At 48.9% G+C, this 22,878-nt stretch overlaps 9 protein-coding genes across 9 annotated transcripts; 5 read left to right on the plus strand and 4 right to left on the minus strand.

Annotated features, from left to right (window-relative positions):
* Nucleotides 1–577: 577 nt before the first annotated feature.
* Nucleotides 578–942, plus strand: SNOG_11632 (hypothetical protein; the record flags this gene model as incomplete). The annotated part of the gene is made up of 2 exons (XM_001801818.1): nucleotides 578–656; nucleotides 704–942. 2 exons carry the CDS (start codon nucleotides 578–580, stop codon nucleotides 940–942), a joined length of 318 nt encoding a protein of 105 aa, XP_001801870.1.
* Nucleotides 943–2,147: 1,205 nt separating this feature from the next.
* On the minus strand, nucleotides 2,148–3,155 carry SNOG_11633 (hypothetical protein). Its single transcript, XM_001801819.1, has 2 exons — nucleotides 2,960–3,155; nucleotides 2,148–2,912 (listed from the first exon to the last, which is right to left on the minus strand). The coding sequence occupies exons 1-2, from the start codon at nucleotides 3,024–3,026 to the stop codon at nucleotides 2,494–2,496; spliced, it is 486 nt and encodes a 161-aa protein (XP_001801871.1). The 5' UTR covers nucleotides 3,027–3,155; the 3' UTR covers nucleotides 2,148–2,493.
* Nucleotides 3,156–3,518: 363 nt separating this feature from the next.
* Nucleotides 3,519–5,780, plus strand: SNOG_11634 (hypothetical protein; the record flags this gene model as incomplete). Its single annotated transcript, XM_001801820.1, has 5 exons — nucleotides 3,519–3,939; nucleotides 3,993–4,643; nucleotides 4,758–5,337; nucleotides 5,391–5,514; nucleotides 5,565–5,780. 5 exons carry the CDS (start codon nucleotides 3,519–3,521, stop codon nucleotides 5,778–5,780), a joined length of 1,992 nt encoding a protein of 663 aa, XP_001801872.1.
* Nucleotides 5,781–6,105: 325 nt separating this feature from the next.
* On the minus strand, nucleotides 6,106–6,841 carry SNOG_11635 (hypothetical protein). Its single transcript, XM_001801821.1, has 4 exons — nucleotides 6,643–6,841; nucleotides 6,522–6,587; nucleotides 6,386–6,451; nucleotides 6,106–6,273 (listed from the first exon to the last, which is right to left on the minus strand). Exons 1-4 carry the CDS (start codon nucleotides 6,771–6,773, stop codon nucleotides 6,222–6,224), a joined length of 315 nt encoding a protein of 104 aa, XP_001801873.1. The 5' UTR covers nucleotides 6,774–6,841; the 3' UTR covers nucleotides 6,106–6,221.
* Nucleotides 6,842–7,012: 171 nt separating this feature from the next.
* On the plus strand, nucleotides 7,013–9,383 carry SNOG_11637 (hypothetical protein; the record flags this gene model as incomplete). The annotated part of the gene is made up of 6 exons (XM_001801822.1): nucleotides 7,013–7,644; nucleotides 8,115–8,188; nucleotides 8,242–8,548; nucleotides 8,613–8,854; nucleotides 8,905–8,975; nucleotides 9,024–9,383. 6 exons carry the CDS (start codon nucleotides 7,013–7,015, stop codon nucleotides 9,141–9,143), a joined length of 1,446 nt encoding a protein of 481 aa, XP_001801874.1. The 3' UTR covers nucleotides 9,144–9,383.
* SNOG_11636 (hypothetical protein) lies at nucleotides 7,372–8,039 on the minus strand (the record flags this gene model as incomplete). The annotated part of the gene is made up of 2 exons (XM_001801823.1): nucleotides 7,372–7,587; nucleotides 7,653–8,039. The coding sequence occupies 2 exons, from the start codon at nucleotides 8,037–8,039 to the stop codon at nucleotides 7,372–7,374; spliced, it is 603 nt and encodes a 200-aa protein (XP_001801875.1).
* A 1,320-nt stretch (nucleotides 9,384–10,703) lies between the features above and the next one.
* Nucleotides 10,704–13,846, plus strand: SNOG_11638 (hypothetical protein; the record flags this gene model as incomplete). The annotated part of the gene is made up of 2 exons (XM_001801824.1): nucleotides 10,704–11,666; nucleotides 11,747–13,846. 2 exons carry the CDS (start codon nucleotides 10,704–10,706, stop codon nucleotides 13,844–13,846), a joined length of 3,063 nt encoding a protein of 1,020 aa, XP_001801876.1.
* Nucleotides 13,847–14,283: 437 nt separating this feature from the next.
* SNOG_11639 (hypothetical protein) lies at nucleotides 14,284–18,459 on the minus strand (the record flags this gene model as incomplete). Its single annotated transcript, XM_001801825.1, has 3 exons — nucleotides 14,284–14,342; nucleotides 14,472–17,565; nucleotides 17,629–18,459. The coding sequence occupies 3 exons, from the start codon at nucleotides 18,457–18,459 to the stop codon at nucleotides 14,284–14,286; spliced, it is 3,984 nt and encodes a 1,327-aa protein (XP_001801877.1).
* Nucleotides 17,854–18,018, plus strand: SNOG_20123 (hypothetical protein; the record flags this gene model as incomplete). Its single annotated transcript, XM_001801826.1, has 1 exon — nucleotides 17,854–18,018. The coding sequence occupies one exon, from the start codon at nucleotides 17,854–17,856 to the stop codon at nucleotides 18,016–18,018; it is 165 nt and encodes a 54-aa protein (XP_001801878.1).
* Nucleotides 18,460–22,878: the final 4,419 nt, after the last annotated feature.

A 22,878-nucleotide genomic window follows, 5' to 3' on the forward strand; every position in this document is an offset into this window, starting at 1 on the left:
GCAGGATGTATGTATGTACTGGATGTAGGTAGACCGGCCGGGTCCTGGTTGTGAAGGGACCCCAGCGAGCAAAAGCGTATTGGTGTTGGCGGCTTCACGCCAGACGGGGACACAAGGCGAGATGCGCGCAGCACGAGTTCCCCGGTGCAGATGTCGAGGCCACGAGAAGTGCGGTGCGAGGAGGAGCGATGCAGCGTGAAGCGTGAAGCGTGAAGCGTGAAGCGTGAGCGCAGCCCACCACTGACCACTGACCACTGACGACCGATGCAGCCTGCGCGACCTGGATACGAAAAAGATCGGCACTCGACCTCTCCCAAAGCACCCCAAGCACACAAAGACAGAGTTGCCCTCGACGGCCTGTCAGTTGCGGAGCTAGCCCGGTAGCGAGCCCTCGTCGTCTCCACCCTCTTGTCTCTCGCGCGGCGCTCCACGACTCTCGTGGCACAATGCCATGGCACTGAGGGCAGGCCCTCCTCGCCCGAACAACACGATGGCATTGTCCCACCCCCTTGAGCCCTCTCTCGGCGCCGAATTCACGTCATAGGGCCTCTGCGCAGATTCCCCAGCGGAGCCTAAGATGAGGTGTCACCTCTGGCACGCCGGCATCACCTTGCGCTGCGCTGCGCTGCGCTGCGCTGCCACTCTACCCAGCCAAGGTGGGCATGCCGTGAGGCGTGACCGTTTTAGCCCTCCACGGCACCAGCAAATCACCTCGCCGCCGACCTGCCCGATCAGCGAATAGGGGCTTTGCCACTGGACGAGTGGAGAGCAGTGGAGAGGAGGTACCGCCGCTCACTCTTCCAGGGTCCCGTTCCTTTCGGTAATGATGCGCCCATTTGCCAACTTAGCACGCTGTTCTTCGGGCGCACTCTGAATCTCCACATGCAGCTGCCCGCGAAGATCTCAATTGATGCAACGTGCATGGTGAATTCTCCTGTTTGATCGCCCTCATGTGCTCGTAAGTGTTTCATGATTATGCATTCTTCCAGAGATCCCCACCGCCTCATCTTCAACGGCAAACTCCACACGCGGGTGGGGTGCCCATCGTATACAGCACCATCTAGCATACTCCTACTCCTAGTGAACTTGCTCTATTCGGCGCGACACGAGCGCGTGGCTAACTTAAGTTTCAGGGTCTCCCGTGAATCTCCCTAGTCATGGGCACCTAGCGCTCTTTAAGCGTCGCTGGCGGCACCGCTGTTCCAAGCGAACATGGACCTGCTTAGTGCCTACCTAGGTACAAATGGACAAACACGCTCCAGGATCACGTGCTGCAACTTGCGAGACCTCGCATGCATGTGCATGTTGGGACATGATGCAGCCGACGACCAGAATCAATGGCATATGGCAAATGGAGAAGGGGCCATGTTGAATTGTGATATCGACCACCATTTTACCTCAGCTTCTTCGCGTGCGCTACCAAGCTCTCGATTACCTGCTCAAACGCATCCTTGTCTCCCAGCGCACTCTCCATGCGTTTCTGCCAATACTCAAACACCTCATTGGCTCGGACTTCCAAGTCTTTCAGCCGCTGGACATGCCCCTCCAACTCGTCCTTGGTAAAGTTCTGGAGCGCTGCGTCTGTTGTGGAGCATAGCATCGTGGTACTGCTTATGTCCAATTCTGGTGGCGGTGGTGGGCCCTTCCTCTTCCTGTCAGGTTTCGAGGCAGACGAGTCGACAGATGTCGACGACGCATTCTCTCCTTCGCGCTTCACACGTCCAAGAGCTCCACTGCGACCATCTGACGAAGGACGAGGTGACCTCTCGCCAGGAATGTGGATCGAGGGCAGAATGAGCTTCTTCTGTTTGGAAGCGGGAAGGATCTCATCAAGGTCGACTGGGACACCGAGGGAGACGAGGAATAGTCGCCGTATACGTGAGCGAACCCAATCGGGTGGTTGTAGTGGCGGTGGCGCCACGAGCTGTGTCCACAACGACTTACTTCGTTCCGTCAGGAATATCGACCGTGCATCCCCGGCTGCAAATACGCTGGATATTTCTTGTAATGATGGGTAGATCTCGTTAATGTAGGGGTCGGTCGCAGAGATGATGTCTCCAAGAGAGGCGAGGTCATCGAAACTAAGAACGGGCTATCCAGGGAGAAGTCAGTCACGCATCACTGGATGGGCATTGCGAGAGGCAAACGTGGGCTTGGGCTGTATTGATTTGACTTACAGGACCTAAAGAGGGCGTAGATACAGGAGGTTGATCTGGGGGCTTATCAAAGGAAGTCTCTGCTTGATCCTCGCCTTGTTGAAACCCATCATCAAAGTCCCCGAAATCATCGTCGGCCTTCCTCGCCCTCCTCAAACTCATCAAATTCACCAAAGCCATCATCATCGTCCGCGAAATCGTTTGCAGCATCGTCTTGTTGTTCCAGGGAGTCGTCAGGGTCAGACATGGGCTCGTCGGACTTTACGGGAGACCTATTCGAGGCAGTTGGCGACCCTTCATCCGTCAATGGTACGCAGGGAGGCACCAAGGAAATGCCCTACGTACCTTGGGACTTGCGCGGTGGCTCCGGTGCCTTGACGATGATGTCGGGCGCAGCATCTGCAAGACGCAGCTGATGGGCATGTGTGCCGGGGACGTCACCATAGCTGGGCTGATCAGGGTCAATCTTCTCGACGATAGTCTTTGGGACGGCAGTTCCTCCCGGCGTGAGCGGCCTGTCACTGACGCTGACGCGAGAAGTGCTGCGGCTCCGCGAGCCCTCTGGTACGATTTCGACCTCATCGGGCACGGCGTCCTGAGTTCGCTTCTTGTATGCATCTGTTCCGGGCACCTCGCCGTGGGCTGGTGCATCATCTACGCGCTCCACCCTGGTGATGGGGATGGGAGAGGTCGCTTCGTTCCTGCTGGCATGGCCTTCTGAGGCATCGGAGAAGTGCTCGTCGCTGGATGCTTCCTCTGCACACATTTAGCCATGGATCAATCGTGGTAGATGAATAACGTACCCAGTTCCTTCGCCCCCGGGTCCTCGAGCTCAACGCTCTTGCGGGGCGGTGCCAGTTCATCGACCATGTTGTAGTTGGTACTGCAGCCTTCTTGTCTCACGTACAGATAGTCGTTTGGCTGGTAGAGTTGCGAAGAGGGTTGCAGAGGCGATGTCTGCCACGAGCTTTACCAGGACAAGAACAATCTCGTGCAGCATGCTACTCGTTGGCGTTGTCGTCGGATCTCTAGGCAGCGGGGCGGCGGTCTGGCCCCGGGGAAGCACCGGGAACAACGATTCCCCGACAGCTACTGCCAGATCCTTGTCGCAGCTGTTTGCCCAACTTTTGGCAGCTGCACCCGCGACCTAGACGCGCCGTGAAAGACGTGACTTCGTTTGTTATCCCCGCCAAGGCCTACTCGGTTTTCTTTCGTGCCCAGGTGCCCGCGTTACAATTGTCCTCCGCGCTCGCGCCTCAACCAGTTGCGCAGCCTTTTCTGCGCCCAGCTCACGTAAACACCTTCCGCGACCAACGTCCACAACACTGTCCAGCGCCATCGATCTACACACAACCACCCAACATGTCGTTTCAGTTCGGGCAGCAGAGCAGCAGCAACACGCCAAACAAGCCATTGTTTGGCGCTGCTAGCAACACGTCGGGTGGAACTGCTCCGTCTCTCTTTGGAACCGCCAACACTGGGAGCACTGGCACAAGCACCCCCGCCGGCTCAGGTCTATTTGGTGGAGGTGCGACTACCGGCACATCGAGCATCTTCGGCGGCGGCGCTTCGAACACACCTGCAAGCAAGCCGGGCGGGCTGTTTGGTGGCGGCGGAGCTACATCAGGCGCGTCAACATCGAGCCTGTTTGGCAGTAGCCTCAGCAAGCCTGCTGGCGATGCGGCGAAGCCGGCGTCGGTCTTTGGTAGTGGATTCGGAGCTCCTGCGAGCGGTGCAACATCTTCATCGACGGCGCCTTCCTTTGGTTTTGGCACTGCAACCTGTATGTGTCTCGAATGAACATTCCTCGCGTATACGGCTAACAAAGAGCAACAGCGTCCACACCCGCAGCCACACCTGCAACGAACAAGTTCCTCCCGTCGACGACGCCTGCCGGCGCTCCCCCAGGTCCCAGTCTGTTCGGCGCGCAGAACACACAAGCAGCCGGAAACACTCAAACCAGCTCGTCGCTGTTCGGCGCACAAAAGCCCCAGGCGGGCGGAGGTACACAGGCTGGATCAGGGCTGTTTGGCGGACAGAATCAATCCAGCGGCTCGAACCAGCCAAGCCCGTCTCTGTTCGGCGGAAATCCAGCCACGACATCTGCCTCGCCTGCTCCCGGACTCTTTGGTGGTGCAGCTGCAGGCAAGCCTTTGGGAAACTCTACGCCCACTTCCGGCCTATTTGGTGGGAACAAAGACACTTCGGCCGGTGCAGACAAAGGCGCAACCCCGGCGTCTTCAGCACCCTCAGGTCTCTTTGGAGGTGGAGGCGGAGCGACAGCTGGTGCACAAGGCCAGGGAGCTGCCAAACCATCGCTGTTTACACCTCAAACCACCTCGTCAACACCAGCCAGCAAACCCCCCACCTTCAGCCTCGGTACAAACTCAGCGGCTCCAACATCTTCACAGCCTCCATCGAGTCTGGGCGGCTTCAGCTTGGGCGGAAAAACAGACGCGCCAAAGTCATCTGCTGCTCCAGCCTCCAGTATGTTTGCCAGTATAGGCACCCCAACCTCTTCAGCTCCTGGTGCTACGCCGCCAACAAGTGGAGCTACTACCACAGCAGGAAGCTCTGGCATAACCACAGCAGCCACTCCAGCTCCCTCGCTGTTCGCAGGAGTTGGTAGCGGAAGCTCGGCGCCTCCCACATCTGGTCTCGGCGCACCTACAAGCGGTGGATCAGGTGGACTATTTGGAGGAAAAACTGCAACATCCACTACACAACCGTCGACATCGACCAGCCAGCCGGCAGCCACCCTTGGAAGTGCGGCCAACGATGCGACGAAGACTGGCGGGCTTGCCAACTCCACCGCTGGGCCCCCACCATCTGCGCAGTCTCGTCTGAAGAACAAGAGCATGGACGAGATTATTACGCGATGGGCAGCTGATCTATCAAAGTATCAGAAAGAATTCCAGACCCAAGCTGAGACAGTCGCAAAGTGGGACCGAGCATTGGTCGAAAATTCCGATAAGGTCCGCCAGTTGTATTCCAAGACCTTCCAGGCAGAGCGAGATGCTGCTGAGGTTGAGCGACAGTTGACGATGATGGAGGAGAACCAGCAGGAACTTGACTCGTATCTTGATCGCTACGAGAAGGAGATTGAGAACCTGATGAAAATGCATGGTGTCAGCGGAAAGTCTGATGGTCTGAGGGGTCCTGATCAAGAGCGAGAGAGAACGTATGCTTTTCCCACAATACTAATACTTCTGGCTCTAGCTGACATAATGGCAGATACAAACTTGCCGAGAAACTCTCGGACAGGCTCAACGAGCTCAACAAGGACCTGACAGAGATGATCGAGGAGATCAACAGCACTTCACAGACACTCAGCAAGACTGGCAAGCCAGATGATCCGGTACGTGTTCTTCTCTGCACTGCAATCAACGTAATCTAATCAAGTGCTAGTTGACCAAGGTCGTTCGCGTCCTCAACACTCAGCTTTCGCAGCTCCAACTCATCGATGCCGGCACCGCTCAGCTCAAGGAAAAGATTAATCAGACACAGAAGGAAACTCAGCGCGTCGGTGCGAATGGCTGGAACGGACTTGGTTCGGACCCGTCAGATGACTTCATGCGGAGCTTCCGTGGTGGACGAACTGAGCGGTTCGGCGGTGTATCATAGGGCCATGGTTGGAACTGAGCAACATCGCTTGCCGTCTATCACAGCCTGTCTGTGGTACAGGTTATATCAAGGGTTCTTGTAATATATGAGTCACACGCATCATCCGGGTTCATTGGATTTTTTGAAACACACAATATTACCATCTCGTTTACACTGTATTTAATCCTCTTTGGTGTATGTGATCATCCGTAATGCTGGTAGAGGCTTCGCGGACGAGACGGCTATGTAACATTCGTGCATTGTATTCTAGCGAAGAATTGTAAGTATGAACATCATTGTAGGCATAAACATGAGGCACGTTTTGACACTTTAATGTTCGTCGAAGCTGGGACTACATGGTAACATTGGTGGGTGATCAGGGTTTGTTTTACTTCATGGCTAAACAAGGACCGCGAGGCCAGCCTCTCGTTGTCTTTCCTCCGCACGTACTGGGAAAGAAGCTTACTTCTGTTCGCCCTGGCCGGACGCTTCGCCTTCCTTGATCACATCGTCGCTATGAGACTGTCAGATTGTGTCCATGATAGTATGTGTTCGGGGTGATTGGAGGGATGGGTGTGATGTGGCGGTCATGGTATAGGTAGCTGCGTGGTGAAGTGGGTACTGACATGTGCTTGTCAAGGTCCTCAATGTGCTGCCTCTGCTGGCGGAGCTTCTCCTTGATAGCTAGGAGCCTGTGTACTGGTTAGCCCAGTCTTCATCTCCGTGAAGCTTCTCAAAGCTCTGTATGTGGCGTGAACGTACTTGGCCTTTTCTTCCTGGCGAATGTAAAGCTCCTCAGAAGCGGCCTCGCGCTTGGTGAAGGCATCACTGAGGATTCAGTCAGCTTGCTTCAGGTTTTACAGTTCCATTTCGAAGCACTCACCCTCCAGCGGAACCAGTAGGCCTCGACGCGCCAGAGCCGGTTGCACCTTCAGCCATGCGGCGTGCAGCTACAGAGAAGTAGCGGGGTGCAGCGACAAAGCGGACGCTCTTGATGATTGATGTGCGGAGCATGATGTCTGTTTGGGTGAGGAATTGGGGATTTGCGGGTTTCAAATGGCTTATACAGATTGCCGTGAGGTGGAGTGATGAGCTTAACGAAGAGCTCGCCGAGCGCCCGGGCCTGCGTCATCGGTCATGTGATGCTGGCTCCCAGCCCATGATGCACACTTTTCTAGACATTGGACCATGCAGCTCAGAACTTGTTGAAATAGAAACACATATGTAAACGATTGATTCAAAAGTGGCGTCTCATGTGGCTGTGGACAGGATTCGCCAGACTTGTGGTACATGACATGGTACATGGAAGCACTTCAGAAAGTGGTGCTCTCTTGCAGTCAGCGACGACGGAGCCATGCGCATACAGTACAGCTGCAAGCAGCTCACATGCACCTGCAAACATTCTGATACAACAGTTCCTACATGCAAAACTTTCCCGATGGTCGGCATGGGTTGAACCGCTGTCAGTTGCTGTGCTTGATGTCGGAGTGCCTTGGTCGCCGCGTGTAACTGTCATTGAAGGGTTACTGCGGGGCTCAACCACAGCACGGCACCATGATCGACGGGCAGCGCGGTGGCATATTGTGCAGACAAAATTGGGCGCTACATGTACCTATGGCGGTGACGGGCGGGAGCGGATTTTGTGCAAGTGGGAGAGACTCGTCGCGCCTGTTCTGGGCTGTGAAACGATCCAAGGACGGGCAGGCGTGATCGACGGCAGCGCTTGCCAAGGAATCGGGTTCTCCTTCGACGACCAGTCCCCTCCATCTTCCCTTGATAAACAGTCCTCTGCCAAAAAGCCCTCAACTTCACTTTCCCACTCCGCACGCTCAACCACCCGTATCCCGCACCACCAATCTGTTTCTACCCAACCACATCTTCTCTCGTAAGTACTCTGTTGCCGTGCGTCATGTCTCCCAACGCCGCAGACCGGCCGCCAATTTGCGCACTCTGCACCCTCTCCCAACCAGCGCTGCCCAGCGGTATGAGCGCACTCTGCGCGCCTGTGGCACTCGCATCGACCGATTCCGCCACAAGCCTGCTGTCAGCGTTGGCCTGGTAGTGTGGTGGGTGCTGGTCCTCTGGCCCGCACAAGCCACCCCTCGTTGCGCCATTCGCTGTCAGGCTCGCAGCGGCCGTGGAGACGAGAGCGGCCGTTGCAGTCTCCAGACCGCCTTGCACATGCGTCCTCAATGCGGTCCGAGGGCTCCCTTGCTTCAAGTCGCGTTTGCCCGCCCGTCGCAGCAGAGCGCACATTGAGGGGCTGACTGGCCCAACCATTGCGACGTGCCATCACCAAACCTCTTTTTGCGCGCACCCATCGACTTTGGAACTTGCTGACAATCGCGTTCATAGACCACACACCAAAATGGGTTACGAAGACTCCGTGTACCTGGCCAAGCTGGCTGAGCAGGCCGAGCGCTATGAGGGTAAGCCCGTTTCCGACGAGCTGCGACATGACGAGACTGACCGAGCATTGCAGAGATGGTCGAGAACATGAAGGCCGTTGCCTCTGCAGACCAGGAGCTTTCCGTTGAGGAGCGAAATCTCCTTTCCGTCGCCTACAAGAACGTCATTGGTGCTCGCCGCGCTTCGTGGAGAATCGTCACCTCAATCGAGCAGAAAGAGGAGTCCAAGGGCAACGAGACCCAGGTTGGCCTCATCAAAGAGTACCGCCAGAAGATCGAGGCCGAGTTGGCCAAGATCTGCGAGGACATTCTTGAGTGCCTGGACAGCCATTTGATTCCCTCTGCTGAGAGCGGCGAGTCCAAGGTCTTCTACCACAAGATGTATGACTTTCCACGCAACCTTGTGCAACGTAAAGATCAACGACTGACCACCTTTTGTCCACAGGAAGGGCGACTACCACCGTTACCTTGCCGAATTCGCCGTTGGTGACAAGCGCAAGACGTCCGCTGACAAGTCCCTCGAGGCCTACAAGGCTGCCACAGATGTGGCCGCCTCGAACCTTGCTCCCACTCACCCCATCCGCCTCGGTCTCGCACTGAACTTCTCCGTCTTTTACTACGAGATCCTCAACTCGCCCGACCAGGCTTGCCAATTGGCCAAGCAGGCTTTCGATGATGCCATCGCTGGTAGGTCAAGCATTACAATCTTAATAAACTTGGAGCTAACGTGATCACAGAGCTCGATACCCTGTCTGAGGAGAGCTACAAGGACTCTACTCTCATCATGCAGCTCCTCAGGGACAACTTGGTATGATCCCTGTCTCCTGTGAATCCTGTCTCACTAACCCATTTATAGACCCTCTGGACTTCTTCCGAGGCCGAGCCATCTGCCGAGGCACCCGCTGCTGCTGCTGAGCCCGCCGCCGAAGCGCCCAAGGCAGAGGCCACCGAGCCCGCCGCTGAGGCCAAGGCATAAATGATCAAAATACTCTGCGCAGAAAGAGGACGCGGTTGACGACATGGAGCTTCTTGGTATGGGCGAATGATGCCTGGGTCATCGTTTGCTAATGGTATGGAGGTGTACTGGGGTGCTTGAGCCATTTGTGCTTTACTAGACTCTCGAAATCTTCATCCTGTCAACATCCAGACGCCCAATCACCCACCTAACTCGCTGTAGCACGTCTTGTACGGAACCTATATATCCATGTGGAGGCTCCTTTCAGATTTTCGTGTCTCTTATCAGGTGCTGTAGTAGTTTCACGCATGTGTTCTCCATTTCCTACGATCCTTCATACCCCAAAAAGATTTCGATTACAATCCCACATGCTATGCTCGCCAGAGCTGCGATAAGGCAATCATCTTCGCCATCCATTTGTGGCCTTGAACCCCACGGTAGCTTGAACAGTTGCTTCCCAACGTGTGATGTTCTGTTATTGTATCACTGCCTTGACTATTTCTAGCAGCAGAAGCTCTTGCACTGTCTTTGGCTTGTGACGAAGTATACATTAGTCTTTTCCTAGAGCCATGTGGCTACTCTTTTCTTCGTCTGCGCTACTTGTACATGTTTGATGCGCGCCCTTGACATACGAAGCACATAATGACCTGATGAGGCCTCGACATGTGGATGCATTGGTGACGAGTCAGGTTCCATCGCGGTCATTGCATACGAGATCACTCGGTGATGGCACACATTGATCAGTAGTTCCCTTGAGATGGAACATGAATTACATCCCTGCAGCGTTGCACGTTCGTCGGAACTTGTTCGCCAGCGTCGAGTCACTTGTGCTCGTGCGCCAATCGCGCCGCTTTAACCAGAAGCGTCGCCTTGCATATGCAGGTTTGCTAAAGCAATTTGCTACCGTTCACCGGATATGCAGCTTCGCGATTGCTCTTCTCAGCCTTGTGGACAGCTCAGCAGCTGGAGAACCATGGATTTCTACTCTGTGCCCTTAGCCCCCAGCTGTACTGGAGAGCACTCATTGGTAGATGACGCCATAGCCTCAAACCACGCCCGCTGCGCGGCGAGACTATCGATAATGGCAGGCGCGAGTGATTTTACGCTTCTCAACACCCACCCTCCCTACATAACGCAGTTGTAAAATCCCGGCTGGCGAGCTTTGAGGTGGTGACTCGTGCGCGAATTTGTCACTGTGCGCTGCTTCTTTTCGCTCCATCCTCCTTTCACAGTCCGTTGTCTCGAGGGCTCATCAACACGCATCGCGAACGCTGAGGTCGCAGCTGCCTCTTTCCGTCCCAGGTCCTTCTCAAACATCGCACAACGCCTCACGATTCACTTCTCTTCACTCACACACTCACACTCACACTCACACTCACACTCACAATCGCGCTCACCTCTGCCTCGCCCCCAGGCGTACACAAAAGCTCTGCTGTCCGCCGTTCCGGCATCTCTTCACGCACCACACACCTCCTCCACTTCAGCCTCGTAGAAATTCCCAAGGTCAACCACATCCAGTGACCAGCAAATTTTACACGTTGCAGTCGATCGTGGCCTTTACCCGGCGGGTCAGGTGTCAGCATGGCCTCCACCGCCGCTCAGCGCGTCGAAGACCAGATCCATTTCATCCAAGCCGTACTTCAAAACTACGAACCAGACCATCCTGATTACGGCCTGTACCGCCGCCAGCTCCAGCAACATGAGCAGCAGCTAGCCAAAATCCAACAAGAAGAGACAGTCGATGCGCAACCGACACCCACACGAGCATCCTCGTCGAGTGCAGAGTCTCTTGGTCCTTCGCGCAAGCGCAGCGCGGGACTGACTGCTGATGGTTACGAGCCTGAACCAAAACGTGTCAGCGCCCGACCGAGCCCGCAGACATCAAGTAGTCCCGATTCGCTATTCAACGCGCCCAATCAGCAGCAGTGGTCACTTCCGAGCAGGCCTGGTGAGACTTTGGGCCACAGTGATGCGACAGCCTTTATCGACTTGACCGTTTCCGATCCACCCAGCCCTGTCGATCCATTTCCAGAGCTTGTGCATGCCTTTCAGGACGACGGCGCTCGCCCACTTCCAGCAGATGCCTTCACCCAAGAATTCATGCCTGCTGAAGAGCTAGCACAATTTCTCATCACCCCAACACCGGCGAATGGCGGCTATGGCTTCCACCAACAGCAGCGCAACCGAGCTGCGATGGCGGACATGAGGCAACCGCAGTTGCCCGTCAATTTCCTTACCCGTTCCATTCCTTACTTACCTGGTCCACAGCGCCCAGACTGGATGAGGGGCGACAGTGAAGACGATGAAATGTGTGGTGACTTCCCACTGAACGCTACTGAGGCCGACGCAATCGAGAAGATGCTCGAGATCGTTCAGCAGAATGGAAACGACGCAGCATCGCCAGATGACAGAGAGCAGACGCCAGAAGTCATGAGTTCAACTTTGAAGGAGTACCAGAAGATCGGTCTTACTTGGCTGCTCAAGATGGAAGCTAGCAGGAACAAAGGCGGCATATTGGCGGATGAGATGGGGCTTGGTAAGACGGTAAGTCTTCGAGAAGCTGGACTATTCGCGAAGTCCAGCAATTATCTCCTGCTGCCAGAATCTGCGCTTACGTTAACCAGGTTCAAGCACTTGCGCTCATCTGTGCTCACCCTTCTCAAGACCCTCTCTGTAAGACGACCTTGATCATAGCACCGGTCGCTCTCATGCGCCAGTGGGCGAAGGAGATTGCCTACCATGTCAAAGACCGCCACAAGCTCAGAGTCTACCTGTATCACGGCAATGGCAAGAAAGCAGATTTCAATCTACTGCGCCAATATGATGTGGTCCTCACGACCTTCGGCACTCTCACTTCAGAGTTCAAACAGAAGGACTCGCGACGCGAGACGATGCTCTACGAGCGGGAACTGAACGAACCAGGCTTCCGGCGCAATCCTCGCGACAAGCTCGCGCTACTTGGTCCCGAATGCATGTGGTATCGCATCGTTATCGATGAGGCTCATATGATCAAGAACCGCAACTCTCTTCAGTCCAAGGGCTCCGCTGATCTGCAAGCGAAATACCGTCTATGTTTAACAGGTACACCGATGATGAATTGTATCGACGAGCTGTATCCAATGTTACGCTTCCTCGGAGTCAGTCGCTACAACGATTGGAAGATGTTTGCCCTCGAGATTGCGAAGCCTGCCAAGCATCAGAACCAAGACACCCGAGACCGAGCCATGAAGCGTGTGCAGATTCTGCTTAAGTCAGTAATGCTGCGACGTCAGAAGACATCAGAAGTGGACGGCAAGCCCATACTGAACCTTCCAGAGAAGCACACCCATCTTGGTAACGTCGAATTTAGTGACGATGAGGCTGGCATTTACAAAGCTCTTGAAGCTAAGTCGCGGATTCAGTTCAATAAGTACCTCAAGCAAAACTCGGTCTCGGCAAACTACGCGTGTATCCTGGTTCTTCTACTCCGACTACGCCAAGCCTGTTGTCACCCTCACTTGATCAAGGATCTAAGTCAGCCTGCCACAGAAGGCATTGCAGAGGACGATCTGCTCGAGCGTGCCCGTCATCTGTCGGATGATGTTGTTGGCCGCTTGAAGGCTGTTGAAGCCTTTGAATGCCCAATCTGCTTTGAGGCGGACCCGAACCCAACTATTATCATACCCTGCGGGCACACTGCGTGTGGCGGTTGCGTACAAAAGCTCATCGATCCGGCAAACCGTGTTCAAGACGGTAACGAAGAAGTCAGGACGGCGAGATGCGCTGAGTGTCGTGGAGACCTGAAGGCCAATCTCATTACCGATCTCAAACACTTCTATAGAGTCTTCTGTCCGGAGCGACTCGAATCCAATGAGCGTATTGAAAAGGTCGATGATGAGGACACCGACACCGACACCGAAGAAGATGATTTGGACGAGGAAGTTGGCGACGATGTTGACGATAACGGCAATCTTGCTGGCTTTGTGGTCTCTGACCAATATGAGGGTGATGAAGTTTGCAAAGCCAAGCATGAAGATGGCAGTGGAGTGCCTGAGCGAAGTGTCCAGGCCGCTTCCAAGAATGTTAAGAAGTCCAAGGGCAAAGGTAAAGCTCGGGCGCAACCGAAGAAAACCTTGGCTCAATTGAAGAAGGAATCGCTCCGCAGTAAGGCCGCGAAGCAGAAATACCTCCGTCGTCTTGACAGGACTTGGATCCCCTCGGCTAAAACTAGTAAGGTGGTCGAGCTGTTGACTGATATCAAAATGAAGGACTCGACTGAGAAGACTTTGATCTTTTCCCAATTCACTTCGCTACTGGACCTTGTGGAAGTCCCGCTAGTTCAACACAAGTTCCGCTATCAGCGCTACGATGGCAGCATGACTATGGATGCCCGTGCCGACGCTGTAGAGGCATTCATGCATGACCCAAACGAGACCATCCTGTTGGTATCTCTCAAAGCTGGTAACGCCGGATTGAATCTCTGGAAGGCTAGCCAAGTCATCATGCTCGATCCTTTCTGGAACCCTTTCGTCGAAGAACAGGCTGTTGACCGCGCTCATCGCATGCCCCAAAACCGTGAGGTCCACGTTCATCGTGTCCTCGTGCCTGAGTCAGTCGAGGACCGCATTTGCGCACTTCAGGACAAGAAGCGCGAAATCATTGGTGCTGCTTTAGACGAAAATGCTTCGAAAGGACTGGCACGCCTTAATGTCCGCGAGCTCAAGTATCTTTTCGGCATGGGCTAAGTCGCTTTACACACAGCCTGTGTGACTATCATCGCTTTTCACGTTTTCTTTTCTTTTCTTTTCAAATGCCCACACACCACGCGACACGACAATGTTTACTTCTTCACATCTTGATACCCGATCTATGCGATCACAAATAGGGGTCTGGCGTACATCGGCTATCGGAAAGTGAATATGGCATTCTCACTATGGAAGAGATCTGGTCCCAGAGGATGTCATGCAGGACGAAATCGCAAGAGCACACTGGTGTTCCACGTAAATAGCAAATCAACGCAGAGTTTTCTCGGTTATTCACAAATGCGACGTTGAGTATGATACTTGCAAAGTCTGATTACATAAGGATACTTCTTGGAGATTCTATCATGCTGGTATGAGTACGGACCAATCACACGCAAGTTCGATTTAATTTACTAATGTCATGAATACATTTTATTAATTTAAGCCAATGCTGGATATGCTACAAGTCCCAAAGAAGGAGGTATCTTAAAACACACAACTTTTCATAGTTAGGTCTAGGAATTTCGTTTACATGATCATTACAATATTCTCGTTGTTGTTATTGTTGTTTTTGTCGTCGCCGAGGCAGAACTAGTGCTCCAGCATCGCATAGACGCTATGTACGTACCAGAGACTGGTACACTCATCTTGCTGCATGCTGTGCTACTAGATGTCGGAGAAGACGAGGATTTTGAGGTTGAAGCAGATATAGGAGTGCTGGAGACAGCAGCACCCGCGTACTTTGAGGAACTTGAGGTGTGTGCAGATTTCCCCGTGGAGTATGAAGAAGACGGACCTAGTGCTGATGCTGACGATTTTGGCGTTGCCGTACTCTGAGATGTTGTCGCACGTGTACTTGAGCGTGACGCCGCTGTAGATGAGGACGGCACGCTTGTCGAAGGCCTGGAACTGTTCGGCTTTGAGATTGCGTTCAGAGTACTTGACTTGGAGGCGGGCGCACTAGACCTGGCAAGGGACGTCGCCGGCCTAGAATCTGCCTTTATACTCTCGGAGCTTCCGCTTGAGGAAGCTGGCATTGGCCTCGGTACAGTGTTGCTCGTTGGGCGGCTACTTGCTTTGGTGTCGAATAACTTGCTCAAAGGTCTGCCAGCCTCCCTGATCGCAGCCGACTCTGTACTACTGCACTTTGTCTTTGTAGATAAAGTATGGGGCGTAGAAGTAGTCAAGGCACGAGAAGACGAAGATGAAGTCTTACGAGTTGATGCACTCTTGCTAGCTGGTATAGGCTTTGTAGTCGAACAGATATTGGTAGACGAAGCCTTTGGCGGTTTGCTGAACTGTTGCAAGGTGAACAGTCTCGTCACAGAGGCGCTGCTTCTCATGGTAGCTCTATCGAGTGCGGTTTGTGCCGTCACCGCCTTGCTAGTAGAAATGCTTGCTCTCGTGACCTTTCCTCTGGTCTTGGTTGCCATGGAGCCTGTAGGATGAGAGACAGATGCTGGACGCTGCGTGCTCGAACTTCTCCTTGTGGTCTTCGAGATCGTGAGTGTCTTTGCAACCGAGCTTGATCTTTCGCCCGTAGTAGCAGACATCTTTCCTGTAATGCCAGAGCTGGAGAGTCTTCTGGAAGTGCTGGTAGGCCTAGTCAATGTTGTCATAGTAAACTGTCGAGACTTTGTCAACAGACTTAAGGACTTTGATGTTGAGGCCATGCTCCTAGTATCAGCCCCACTAGATCCTGTCTTCGAGCTAAGAGTAGTAGTGGAAGAGGGTCTAGAAGGTGTCGTCGAGTGAGGTAGTGATTGTAATGCCGACAAAGGATTGAGATCTGGGCTCTGAATGGTCTTAAGCAGAGAATTTGTGCTCATAGGGATATATGTGATTGTCATGCTGCTGCTCAAGCGAGCAAGCATTGTGGGTTGTGATGATGATGCACTGCTGCTCATCTGGCTGCGCGGAGTCGAAGCAGTCGGGAAGATAGATGAAAAAGAAGTTGTGGAAACAAAGTCCTCATGAGCAGAAGAGGACCTGATGGCACCAACTTGTAACAATTGAGTAGATATCGGGGTCTCGGTAGGCATCGCCGCCTCATATGACGTTGATTTATATGCAGAAGTGTCGCTCGGTGATGAGATGCTGTCGTTACTCGGTTGCGGTGCCTGAACCGACGGCGCATCATTTGCAGGCGTGGATAGCTCGTCTGTGAAAGTACCAGTAGGCTCGCCCATAGGAACAGAAGCTGCTGAGCTTGGAACCGAACATGTAGAGAGGTCTTGGTTGGACACACTGTTTGTGATTTGATTCGATACCAAGCTGCCACTGCTAGCTTGTGTTGTTGTAGGAGATGAAATCGTAATATCTTGAATGGTGTTGAAGAGCGTTGACTCGTTGATCGATGCGCTCGAAACAGCAGTACTGGTTTCCGCCACTTCGGTCGATGAGTGGCTAGTGGCAGCACTGCTGGGTTCAATCGCCGAACCCGAAGAAGACAATGTCACTAACTCTGATGATGTTGGAGTGGAGTCGTCACTCTCCGTCGTTGTTTCTGGTAAGCCAGATGGTGACACCATAGTACTTGTTTCAATCGGCAGAGACGTAATGGTTTGAGGGGCCCCTAAGCTTGAAGAGTAGGTTAAAATTGTAGACAGGCCATCTGCTTGTTGTTGCGACTCAGTAACACCAAGGTATATCGATGCCAAAGCTTCAGATACCGATATCGGCATTTCTTTAGTGGTACTGACTGCGTCGCCAGTGCTTGCCAGCGTAACGGAAATGGGTGAGTTGCTCATCAAAGATGTCTCCAAAGCTCCATCAACTGTGGTTGTCACGACAGAAGACGCAAGACTTTCTGAAACCAACAGAAGGCTTGTCGTTTCCGGCGTAGCAATGTCAGAACTGGGTACAGCTTCCTCTAGAGACATTGTAGAGCCTGGCAAGAGCACAGACGAGGTCTCTGGTGCTAGAGGTAGCGGCTCACTGAGGGTTGAGAAGCCTTTTGCACTTGATGGGAGTGTTTCGATACCTGTCGTGTTCAGATTAAGAATCTCTGTTATAGACAGTGGGTTGTTCGTTGTGTTGGGGATGGTAATTGTGGAAGAGCTGATGAGTGAACTCGAAGATGACGCCGTGCACTTTCCGCTGACATTTAAGTCTGAATCTTTTGGGGCTGTTGCTTGTTGTGCTGGCAAAGTCAACGTACACTCTTTCAGTTCGTTGATGTTATTGACGCCCAGGAGCGACAACCGAAGATAAGCTTTCGCATAATCAGCATTCCAGTGTGCCTGGCCGCCGACGAATTTTTGCCACTCGACCGCCATTGCTGGGTGTTTCGAAAGCTTGACATCTGATTCGAGCTTGAAGATGCACCCGTTCTCTGTTGCATCGAGCGTTTCATTGTAGTAATTGACATCCCATACGCCAGGGGTGGTGTCTTGCGGATACCCAGCTTTTGAAGCATCGACATTACTTTGAGTGGAGGTAGAATGAGCACCCATAAGTGCTGTCAATTCGTGTGCAGAGATTGTTTTGTCTGCAAATAGAGCAATCAGCTCGTCCGCGGGTGCATGGACACTTGGTAAGAGACCTTCTGGAGCTGCCTCAGTCGCGTCCTTGCGACCGACGTAAGTCCGGACGCGGGGCCCCAATGGACAAGACACAACGGCGTGATTTGCCATGTACTGAATCAAATCGGCCATTGTGACATTGTATGTGTGATACAGCCGACTTGCCAGGTCGACTGCACCTTCCATACCGAAATTTTCCTATGCCGGTATACAAAGTCAATTCATATATCGCGTGGATGGTGTATGTTGGAGCTCGCTTACAGGTCGACTCAATTCTCCGAAAAGCACTAGACTGCCATCCGCGCCCCCATTATTCTTTCCAGATGCGGCCAATTTGGCTGACCAAGTTCCAGCGTCATGGAAGCCCATTCGGATCGATTGTCTTGCTAGGCTGTTACATGTTCCGTCGGCGTTATGAAAGACTGCAGTAAGGTCTTTAGAAATGTAGTACCATCTACAGCATGGATCCTTCCCGTCACAGTCTGTATGGTCGTCAAAGCCTGGTCGAGTACCAATTTCGAAGTTCTCTTCAGTCGTCTTTCCGTTCCCCAACAAAATATCTGCAATGTTCTGCCCTTCAGGCGAGAGAATGCCATCGTTAAGGTCGCCGATGAGGCCGCCATCTGGTCCGTCGTCACCCACTTCTGGTAGCTCCTCTTCTGGTAGCTCCTCTTCTGGTGAGACCTCTTCAGGTTGCTCCGCCAGTGGTAATTCTGCTTCCGGCTCTTCTGCTTGCAGATCTCCGATTGTACCTGCACCAACGACTGCTGGTATTTCGATCTCTGGTGGTCCTTGCTGTATATCCACGACAGGAGGCTCATTCCCGCCAACTGGCAGATTGAGAGGTCCGACAACAGTGCCGTCGGCTATCGAGCCTACAATATTCGAAAGCATAGCAGCATCAACGGGTACATCTTGACGTCTCCCTCTCGATCTCCTGTTCTTTGCGGCGCTGATGCTGTACCGGGTCCATCTTTGTCGCCTCTGCTCTCTTGCATCTCGGACTTTTATCTCGAAGCTAACCTCGTTGTGTAAGTGGGCTTTCACTTCGCTTGTGAGCAGAAGTACAGCTAACAGCGGTGGAGGACGCATGATGCTGAGTCCAAATATCGACCAAGCCCTGTCCTAGAAATTGGGTTGTTGTATAATAATTGTGCTTTTGGTAGAGAGGTTTGAACGTGGTAGCACTGCAGTAATAGAGACACATAAGGTCCCGTAAGTGTATACTTATCCACTGTCGACATTCTCATGCCAAAGGTCCAGCCTCATAGGTACATGCCCTTCGACGATAGAGTACATGATGGTAGCTATTCTAGTGACGGACGTAGCCCTAATTTAGCATTGCTTGTGCTCAAGTTGGGCTAGTGAATTAACGTATGTGTAATGGACTCGTTTAATGCCGTGAGAAGATGGTCGAGGCTCTTAAGCGAAGGAATTAGGCCGCATGTGGCTTGTGGTGGCTGACCCTTAGCCAGCCATGGCGAAAGTCTAACTGCGCGGGTACTTCGTATCCGCGTCCAGTACGAAGCCTTAGAAGCTGAGAAAGCCCCACCGGTAGCATAAAAGCCAGCGAGGATAAACACCAACCAGGCTCAGCAGGCCTCCTCGCAGATTAACATCTACAATGACTTAATATATTCGCATTAGAGTAGTTTCGTCATGAACAACTTCAACTACATCTTGAGAACGCATATATTATACCATAGCAGCAGAGGGTAGAACAGTGGAGCCACGTTCAGCTGCCAAGAAGGGGACAGCGCCATCGGACGGTGGCAAGAGCGAGAACCAATATTTCCAGCCGATCACCAACTAGAACGTGGTGAAAAGGTTAACGATCTCGCCCTGTCTTCGCTTCCGAAGCCAATCACAATTCCGGAGTTAGCTGCGGCTACATCTACGGCTGAGTTAGCGCCCCCAATGGAAGTTACAGGTCTGGAACCATTGATGTGTGGCGAGTGTCTTTGCCTCAGAAGTTCACGTCAGGACAAACACGAGGAAGACCAGGCTCTGAGCTATATTGTGCCATGACAAAGTCGAACGCAACAGGAATGCGGCACTTCCGCAACAAGCTCAGCGTGTCATTCATGTAGCTTCATGCATGCACGGATAGTATATCTCTACCAGGCTGCTTTTCTAGTCCTTACTATCTATCGCAAAGTAGATCTAGTTGTAAGAGATTCTTCTGTGGACCCCTCAAGGAATTCATACTACTTAAAACGATGCAAGTGGACGATGAGAGCAACACTTAGAAGGCCAGCTGTCCCTATCAACGTTATCATACATTCCCTTATTAGTACGTACGAATACAGAGACATTTGCTGTTAATTTAAGCTTATACGTGTTATATGCGATAACTGCTTTAGAAATCTCGCTTAAAATATTAATGTTATAGTAGATATTAATCTTCTAAGAAGTAAGAGCTAGATCTTGCTTTAATTATTATAAGCTCTTTAATAAGTCTTTGTTCTATTCTCTTTAAGTAGTAATATATAGAAAGTTTTTCTAGATAAATAATCTTAAGTAAAGAGAGTATAAGGTAAACTATAGGCAAAGTAAGCTTAGATTAATAAGAAGTACTTATATTTAACTAAAAATAGAATAGTAGACAAAGAGTCTACTAAGAGAAGATAATAGCTAGCTATATATACTATAAGATATATAGGCTCTAGCTAGCGCCTACGCTAGCCTAGAGTAGACTAGCTCTAAATAAAAGAAAAGAGAAGAGAAAGCTTTAGCTAGAGTAAGTAATATATACTAGAGTATAGATAGTAAGTTAGAGTATAGATAGTAAGTTAGAGAGTAGATAGTAAGTTAAGTAAAGATACTTTACTTGCATATAAATCTCTCTAGTATCTCTTATAGAGAGTATTATAGATAACGTAACTAATTACTAAGCTAGCTATATTACTAAGCTAGCTACTTTTTCTTAGTACTGTAAACACTATATATAAACTATTATACTATTTTAAAATAGCTCTAACTTATTATATAAAGAAAGTAGAATTAATCTTACTCTTTAGACTTATAACTTAAGCTAATTTAAGAGCCTATAATGCGCTGCTACTACCTTTAGCATATAATATTAGCAGCTCTCTAATTAGCTTTATAGAATTATAATTTAAGCTTAAGTATTACTAAATTATTAGAAACTCTCTTCTATAGAAAAGCAAACTATTATATAATATATTCTTAATCTAGATATATAAGAATTTACTTTCTAGCTTTATAAGATAGTAGATATAGCTAATAAGCTATTAGCTATATATAGTAAGACACTAGTAAGCTAGTAATAGCCTTTATACTTTATTTCTTATATAGAGAAGCTTAAGATAGCCTTTAATTAAGTAAAGAATTACTAGAGAATACTCTAGAAAGACTTAGAGATTATTAGCGCTTAGTTTAAGCTTATATAAGAGATAAAAGCTAAGTATAAAGTTCTTAATAATAATACTATAACTTTAATAAGATAAGCTTCTAGATAGGTATTATTAGCTTAATAAAAGTAGTAACTAGCTTAAAGTATTATATAAAGCTAAATATAATCTAGCTAAGTAATTATAAGTAAGTTATAGTTATCTAAAGTATCTATACTACTAAGTATATAACTTTACTCTTTATTATCTATAAGAGATATATCTATATCTTAGCATAGTATAAGAAGGCTTTAATACTATATAACTAGAAGCTCTTAGTATCTAAGAATAGCTAGATAAATAACGCGCTTAGTCTAAAGTAATTAAAGTACTTTAATAAGTATATAAAGATATATTAGATAAGATTATATAAGCTACTTATCTTAGATAGCTATAAGAGCTATTTTAACTAGAATTTTAAGAACTACTACTTTATATAAAAGATTCTAACTCTCTATATACTTACTTATTTATTATATATACTTTAGCTACTTAATATAGTATACTTTTTACTATTAAAATAGAAGTACTTCTAATATATATAAGACTTAGTATGCTAATATATTTATTATATTAATAAAGAAAGCTTTCTCTCTGCCTTTAAGAATATATTTTTTAATATATTTATATATAAGAACTATAAATAAAGCCTTTAAGGTAGTAGAACTAGTTCTTATTAATATATAAAGAGTTCTTAATTATCTTAAAGTTTATCTTTATATACTACTACTAGTAGCTCTACTAGAAATGCTTTAGTAGTCTAAAATACTAAGTAATCTATATAAATTTAGATTATAATTAAAGGCTTATAAGAGAATCTATTATATAATTACTAATAAGCGCTTAAGAAAGCTTCTTAAAGCTTATTAAAGAAGCTAAGAAAATACTATATAAAAAATCTTAATTAAGGCTTATATATAAGAGCTTAAAGAGTAAATAGTAGAGTTAATAAGATATAAAGAGCATAAAAGAAAGTAAATTTAGATAAATAGTATAATAAAGCTTAGTATAAGCGTATTATAGATAGCTAAAAGTACTTCTACTACTTATATAATATCTAAGAAGAATAGTAATAAAGATAGTTAAGAAAGGCTCTAGCTAGCTTAATAACGCTATAGTAACTATAGAGAGACTAAATATAATACTTATATATATTAAAAAGATATAGAAGAAGATTCTAAATCTAATATAGCCTATATTATATAAAGAATCTATAGAGAGTATAAAGTAATTTTATATTTTATACGTAGTATTTATAATGCTAAGAAAAAGTAGCTAGCTTAATAGAGTAGCTAGCTTAATAGTAGAATATATTACTAGAAGAGTAGTAATTAATATAATCTTTTCTCTTAAGTTTACTTAGTAATAATAGTTATAAGCTTAGTGCTATAAAATTATAGAGTTAATTCTCTACTATATATCTTATATTTGCTAAGTACTTAAATTAATTATTCTACTACTCTTATTTCTCTTAAACTTCTTAAATTATTCTAATAATATCTATCTAAATAGACTAAATAGACTAGATAAAACTTTCTTCTATAGTTATTCTTTAAGCTTATAAAGACTAGCTAGCATAGTATATTTAGCTTAAAGTTTATGCTATTAAAAAGTAAATATAAGACTATATTAATCTAAATAGCTTATTATAGCCTAATCTTCTTAATAATGCTTCTTTATACTTAAGATTATCTACTAAGCTAGTTAAGCTAAAGAATTCTTCTAATAGAGCTACTAATAAAGTAAAAGCTAATTATAAAAAGTTATTATAAAAATATATTAAAGATATTAAAGCCTATATAGTTTTATTAGCTAACTATAATAAGAGAGTCTAATAATAGAAAGTTCTTACTACTAAATAGTCTTAAAAAGCTACTATACTTATAAATCTTTAAGACTAGATTATAAAAATAGTCTTACTAAACTTTCTTAAGCTAGTCTAGATTAGGCTTTCTTAAATAGATAACTTAAGCCTCTAATTATAACTTAAACTGCTTAAAGATTAGCTAGCTCTAAGTAAGGCTATAACTTAGAATTAAATTAGATAAAAGTACTAAGCTTATCTTAATAAAGCTAAGCATAGTAAGATTAGACTAGA

The sequence above is a fragment of the Parastagonospora nodorum genome (genome assembly GCF_000146915.1).
Source record: "Parastagonospora nodorum SN15 chromosome Unknown scaffold_19, whole genome shotgun sequence".
Lineage (NCBI taxonomy): Eukaryota > Fungi > Ascomycota > Dothideomycetes > Pleosporales > Phaeosphaeriaceae > Parastagonospora > Parastagonospora nodorum.

Excerpts from the sequence above, each read along its gene's own strand:
- SNOG_11635 (XM_001801821.1), bottom strand. The coding sequence starts at position 6,773 with ATGCTCCGCACATCAATCATCAAGAGCGTCCGCTTTGTCGCTGCACCC. Across the intron at positions 6,452-6,521 it reads CGCCAGGAAGAAAAGGCCAA|GCTCCTAGCTATCAAGGAGA; the intron begins GTACGTTCACGC and ends ACCAGTACACAG. Across the intron at positions 6,274-6,385 it reads GAGGACCTTGACAAGCACAT|CGACGATGTGATCAAGGAAG; the intron begins GTCAGTACCCAC and ends ACAGTCTCATAG.
- SNOG_11633 (XM_001801819.1), bottom strand. The coding sequence starts at position 3,026 with ATGGTCGATGAACTGGCACCGCCCCGCAAGAGCGTTGAGCTCGAGGAC. Across the intron at positions 2,913-2,959 it reads CCCGGGGGCGAAGGAACTGG|AGGAAGCATCCAGCGACGAG; the intron begins GTACGTTATTCA and ends AAATGTGTGCAG.